This window comes from Tiliqua scincoides, chromosome 3 (assembly GCF_035046505.1).
Source record: "Tiliqua scincoides isolate rTilSci1 chromosome 3, rTilSci1.hap2, whole genome shotgun sequence".
In the NCBI taxonomy this organism is placed as follows: domain Eukaryota; kingdom Metazoa; phylum Chordata; class Lepidosauria; order Squamata; family Scincidae; genus Tiliqua; species Tiliqua scincoides.
Genome location: NC_089823.1, coordinates 187,777,940 through 187,784,613, shown reverse-complemented (window position 1 = coordinate 187,784,613; position 6,674 = coordinate 187,777,940). Strand labels below are relative to the sequence as shown.

Below are 6,674 nucleotides of genomic sequence, written 5' to 3'. Positions count from 1 at the left end.
CAATAAAATATTCAATATTTTATTTTAAATATGTTGACCTTGATGTTCCCTTGGTAAGAAAACACAGGTCATGGTTCAGGATGTGGACTCACCTCCCTGCATTACAATCTCTGCGCATGAACTGGAGGTTGTCCATGACTTTGTGTACCTTGGCTCAATGATCTCCGACACTCTTTCTCTCGATACCGAACTAAACAAACGCATCGGTAAAGCAGCTACCACGTTTTCCAGACTCACAAAGAGAGTCTGGTCCAACAAGAAGCTGACGGAACATACCAAGATCCAGGTCTACAGAGCTTGCGTCCTGAGTACACTTCTGTACTGCAGCGATTCATGGACTCTTCATTCACAACAGAAGAGGAAACTGAACGCTTTCCACATGCGCTGCCTCCGACGCATTCTCGGCATCACCTGGCAGGACAAAGTTCCAAACAACACAGTCCTGGAACGTGCTGGAATCCCAAGCATGTATGCACTGCTGAAACAGAGGCGCCTGCGTTGGCTCGGTCATGTCGTGAGAATGGATGATGGCCAGATCCCAAAGGATCTCCTCTATGGAGAACTCGTGCAAGGAAAGCGCCTTACAGGTAGACCACAGCTGCGATACAAGGACATCTGCAAGAGGGATCTGAAGGCCTTAGGAGTGGACCTCAACAAGTGGGAAACCCTGGCCTCTGAGCGGCCCGCTTGGAGGCAGGCTGTGCAGCATGGCCTTTCCCAGTTTGAAGAGACACTTGGCCAACAGTCTGAGGCTAAGAGGCAAAGGAGGAAGGCCCATAGCCAGGGAGACAGACCAGGGACAGACTGCACTTGCTCCAGTTGTGGAAGTGATTGTCACTCCCGAATTGGCCTTTTCAGCCACACTAGACGCTGTTCCAGAACCACCTTTCAGAGCGCGATACCATAGTCTTTCGAGACTGAAGGTTGCCAACAACATGTGACTGCATTTGGGGAAATGTGACAGATCTGTACTGTTAACAGGCTACTATGTATCCTGGGTAAGTGTGGGTAGGATTGCAGTCTAGGATTGTCAAATATTTTCCTGCTTGATGATGTCACTTCCCATTATGTGAATGCCCATTATGACATCACTTCCAGTGGGTCCTGACAGATTATCATTCTAAAAAGTGGGTCCAGGTGCTAAAAGTTTGAGAACCACTAATTGTAGACTCACAGCCCAATTCTATGCATGTCTACTCAGAAGTCAGTCCCATTACAGTCAATGGGGCTTACTCCCAGGAAAGTGTGGATAGGATTGGGATGTTTTGTGCATGTGTATTCTGGACACATTTGGTTTGTTGCATCCTAACAAAAAATCACTTCGTGTCATTTTATGTACTCCCTAATAAAAATCATACATTCTGTACTCAATCTTGGTTTTTGGATTTTTTTCCCATTGAATGGACCATTGCAACCACCTGAGACTGCAGTCCTATCCATACTTTCCTTGGAGTAAACCCCATTTACTATAATGGGACTGACTTCTGAGTAGACACGCCTAGGATTGGGTTCTGAGGTGCCTTAGGGGGGACATGACTGGGACATACAAAATTATGCATGGGAAGGATAAAGTGGATAGAGAGCTGCTCTTTACACTCTCACATAACACCAGAACCAGGGGACATCCACTAAATTGAGTGTTGGGAGAGTTAAGACCGACAAAAGAAAATATTTCTTTACTCAGCTTGTAGTCGGTTTGTGGAATTCCTTGCTGCAGGATGTGGTGAGGGCATCTGGGCTGGATGCCTTTAAAAGCATCCAGTTTTTGAAGGACAAGTTTTGAAGAACAAGTTTTTGAAGAAAAAAAACTTTACAAGTTACAAGCCATGATGTGTATGTGCAACCTCCTGATTTTGGAAATGGGCTATGTCAGATGCAAGGGAGGACACCAGGATGCAGGTCTCTTGTTATCTGGTGTGCTCCCTGGGGCATTTGGTGGGCCGCTGTGGGATACAGGAAGCTGGACTAGATGGGATATGGCCTGATGCAACGGGGCTCTTATGTTCGTCACCTATGTCAGGAGCTCAGGGTTAACTCGGAAGTTTCCCAGGGGAGAGTCACTCTGGCGTTTTCTTTCCTCGATGCCTGACCCTCCTACCCAGCCCCTCTCTCTGATTTCCGGGTTAGGGAGCGAATGGTGGCGTCCTTGCGGCGCGTGTGCGACTGAGCTGGGTGAGCGTGCGAGGAGCTGTGTAGCAGTCGCTGGCTGGTGGGCTGGAAGTTGAGGGGGGAAGGGGGTGGTTGGTTGCCATGTGCTGAGTCAGCCTCATCCCCTGCAGTTTTGCCCAGAGGGGAGTCCCAGCGTGTCCCGCGGGGCTTGCTCCCAGGCAAGTGGCTTTCAGCCTGAGCGTGGCAGCTGCCTGTAGGAGCCCCAGTGGCCTCCCTGCTCCACCCCACCCCACCCTCAGGCTGCAGTCTTATGCACACTTTCCTGGGAGTAAGCCCCACTGATTATAATGGGACTTGCTTCTGAGTAGACGGGCTCTCAGGCTGCAATCCTGTTCACTTTCCTGGGAGTAAACCCCACTGACTATATTTGGATTTACTTCTGAGTAGACATGCATAGGCTCTTAGTTCTGTCCCTGGGTGCTGATACTTTCATTTCCCCAGCACTTTGTTTTGTCTGAGTAGTTTATATCCCGCTTTTCCCATGCCAAAGCAAATGCCCAAAGCATCTTACAAAGGGATGGAGGAATGTGTGCATCTTTTTGTAAACATTTCTGCAATGTGTGGATGCAACTAATTTTGTGACTTTCCTTGTAGAAAGGCAACCATGTCGTCTATAGAAGAGAACTTCCCTCGAGGTGGCACCCAGAAGAAAACACAAGAAGACAGAATCCTCAGACAGCCAAGGATAGACCAGGATAATTTATTCAAAGTATGTATATAGTGAAATGAAGCTGCCTAAGTCAGGCAACTGGTTCATCTAGCCCAGTATTGTGCACTCTTGACAATGGTTTTCTAAGGCAGCTGTGGGCAGACATTTTTGGCAGGAGGGCCACATCATCTTTCTGACACTGTGTTGGGGGGCTGGGAAAAAAATGAATTTACATTTCAAATTAGAATAACTGAATACATTAGAGACAGAACATATGAATGAATGAATTTTAGTGAACTTATTTATAATACACATGAGAACTATAGTACACGCGTGTAGAACCTCATGAGAACCAATAACTTTGCCACACACCTTTTGCACATACAGACCAAGCCAGAAACACATGGAGACATAAATTGTTTAGAGACAATGGGGGGAGGCGTTTAAAATAATTCCCAGGGAAAAGTAGAAAACACCTGGAGACTACAGAAGGCCTTGCTCTAACTTGGCCCACAGCTTGCTTCTGGTGGTCGCTACTGGTGGTAGCATGGGCCAGCAGGGGCTACAGTAGTCTCTGATGGGCCAGAGGCTCATTGGAGTCTGGGGTCTCCCCACAGACCACAAATGGGCACCCTTGTTCTAAGGACTTGAGCAAATGTCATCTTCATTACTTGTGATAACTGGATTTACCAGGAATCAAATCTGGGACCACCTGCATGCAAGCAGGATGCAACTGCCCAGAGTGTCCTGGTACCCAGATGTACTGGGAAGGAATGTGGTGTGTAGGTGGAACTGTAAGCTGCGGTCCGAACAGGAACTGCTTTTTTGGTACACAGCAGTCACGAGTTTGGTGACAGCTGGTTTGTAGGAATGTTTCCTGTTGAGTTTAATACTTTTGCCTTAATATGTGATATGAATATGAAATGAAATTTTAAGACTCATTTTAAGAAATGAAATTTTAAGTTGAGTGGCTAGTTTTCATGATGGATTTCCAAATTTGCATAGCTTTTTTGTGTCTGTGTGTCTCTGCATTTACATGTTGAATGTAAATGTGAAGTTTTTGTCTTTTTTTTGTCAGATTGCATGTGATTGTTATCTTTGGCTAAACTGGAGAGGAAAATTGTTCCAGAGTGACTTTCTCATGCAATATCATTTAATTCAGAAGTGACAGTGCCAATTTTTGTCCCTCTCGTTTCATATTGGAGTCTAGAATGAAAGTGAAAAATAATTTTTCAAAACTTATTTCACTGCCCATTCTTTCCTTTAAGAATCTGTTATTCCTAAAGGAGTTGTTCCCAAACTTAATCCCCTTAATGAGGTCTAAGAGTTACTCAGAAGTAAAATCCCACTGTTTTCAGTGGGATTCCCTAAATCAGTGGTTCCCAAAGCTGTGGGTCATGACCCACTATTGGGAGCCAAACCTGGGTCATTCCCCCTTAAAGGGAGTGGTCCAGGAATGGGTGCCTGGCAGCGACATAATGATTTTAGCGCTGTAGGGACCCAGGAACATCCCCATGTACCTGGAGGCTGCAGGATTCCCCCTGGGGGGTCCTGAAGGCTTGTAGCCGCCTCCACAACCCTCTGTGAGGCTGCAATGATCTGCTGTTGGAGTTCACTTCACGCAAACCGGAAGTGAGCTCTGATAGCAGATTGGAGCTCATTGCAGCCGTGTTAAGGGTTGTGGAGGCAGCTGCAAGCCTCCAGGACCCTCCCCAAGAGGCTGCAGGATGCTTCCAGATATGTGAGGATGTCAATGGGTCCCTGCAGCACTGCGATTGCCGCAGCACTGTCAGGACAACCCCCCTGTTCCTGACCCATCCCCATAACTCAGAGTGGTTCCAACGTCCAAGTAGGACTTTGTGAAACGCTGCCCTAAATAAGTGAGTTTTAGGATTTCAGGTTTAAATGTGCAACCATGCATTTTAGCTAAACCAAAAGCTGTAGTACTCTTAGATAAGAATGATGTTTGTGCTGACTGGGCGTTCAGCATCAATTATCTGTGCTGAAAAAAATTTGAGATTGTTGTACTGTGTATATTTCTATGTGCTACATTTGATCTGCATCCATTCTGCTATTAGTTCAGATATTCAAAAACTTTTCAACCTGATGTAGCCTGACTTTGCATTTATACATGAAGGGAGTAGCATGTCTTTTGGGCCTTTTGCAAATCTGCGTGCAGCTACATGGAAGTAATTCCTGTGATTACAATGGCTAAAAAATGTGTTGCTTTGATTGCAGCAATAACCTTAAACCTTGTACTTCTTCGACCACATCTTATGTTTACCATGTAGACCAGGAGTGCCCAAACCCTGGCCCAGGGGCCACTTGCGACCCACGGGGACTACGAATCTGGCCTGCAGGGAGCTCCCAGTCTCCAATGAGCCTCTGGCCGTCCAGAGACTTGCTGGAGCCTGTGCTGGCCCAACACAACTGCTGTCAGCATGAGGGCGACTGTTCAACCTCTTGCGTGAGCTGTGGGATGACAGCTCTCTCCACTGCTTCCTGTTTCACATCCATGATGCAGCAGCGGCAGCAAAGGAAAGGCCAGCCTTGCTCTGTGCAAGGCCTTTTATAGGCCTTGAGCTATTGCAAGACCTTCATTTATTCATATAAGTTCCACCTCTAATATATTCATTTATGTAAATTTATTTAGATTTGAAATGTAAATTAATTCCTTTTTTTCCCAGTCGCCAACACAGTGTTAGAGAGATGATGTGGCTCTCCTGCCTAAAAGTTTGGACATCCCTGATGTAGACCATGGGTAGTCTGGGCAGATATATGGAAAAAAAAGCACATTACATCCTAAACATATTTAGTCATAACAAAAGAAATTAAATTACAGATCCAACCTTGTTATACACAGATTTGACTTGGCATGAATGGCCCCTGCAATGAGAAGGAATGTGCTGATCTCTGGAGAAGGGAAAAAATGCACACCTTCAAAATCAGTTTAAAAAACTGCTTTTTACTGTTGCATAGAGACAGTCATACAAGTGTTTACAGGTAACCTAAGTATCCACAGATTTTTCTATCTCAAAGCTGATGAGAAGGGCCCTTTAAATTAAAGGAAAGCAGTTGTTTAATAATGCCTGAGAGGGCAGCTGGCTGACAATCCTTCAGTAATTCTCTCTGCAGGCTTCACTCCCCCCTTCCCCCTAAGCAGTGAAAGAAGGCTAAAAGGTAGCAATATCACCTTCTGCATTCTTTCCCCCTTGCTGGGGCTCCTGGTGAAGGGAGGGATTGTTGCCTCCTAGTGAAGTCTAAGCTCCTGGAGAGAGACTGATGGCCTCTGTGTGCATTACAAAGGTCAGCAAGGCTGTTTTTAAATCACCAGAGCAAAGAGACTTTGTTTTTTAAATTGATTTGCTTTAGTGCATTTTTTGCCATCCACATGAGTTCTGGGAATGGAACTCTAGCAAATAATGAGACTCAACCTGTACTGTGCAGTCCTGTGCATGTTTACTCAGAAATAAATCCCATTCTGTCCAGTGGGGCTTATGCCCTAAGAAGCACATTAAGATTACAGCCTAGATCTCATTGAAAGCAACCCCTCAAGTGTCCAAAACAATCTTTGCTTGCAGTGACTTTCCCTTCTCCCTGCTTTCCTCTAGTGTGCACCAATGGATTTATCTGTTGTATTAGAGAAGTAAATTTCAAATTCTTGCATGTGTCCTTTTGTATCCATTTGTCTTAGACAGAAGATGAAGTCAGGACTCAGAAAAGAAAGAAAAACCAAGACCAAGCAAAGCCAAAAATACTTAAGACTGAGAAGAAAGCTGATGTTAAAAATAATACTAAGGATTTTGAACTTCTAACAGCTGAGGTTTGTCTATAATTTGTGACTTATTTGCTACCA

The 6,674-nt window shown here is 45.3% G+C and overlaps 1 protein-coding gene across 1 annotated transcript in view; it reads left to right on the top strand.

Moving 5' to 3' along the window:
• The first annotated feature begins 2,119 nt into the window (after window positions 1-2,119).
• The window catches only part of PDCD11 (programmed cell death 11), a 36,006-nt gene continuing 31,451 nt past the window's right edge, over window positions 2,120-6,674 (top strand). The window contains exons 1-3 of the mRNA XM_066619243.1: window positions 2,120-2,172; window positions 2,764-2,878; window positions 6,513-6,641. Of these exons, the coding sequence (XP_066475340.1) occupies window positions 2,774-2,878; window positions 6,513-6,641 (234 nt within the window). The 5' untranslated portion in view covers window positions 2,120-2,172; window positions 2,764-2,773. The remainder of the gene's footprint in view (window positions 2,173-2,763; window positions 2,879-6,512; window positions 6,642-6,674) is intronic.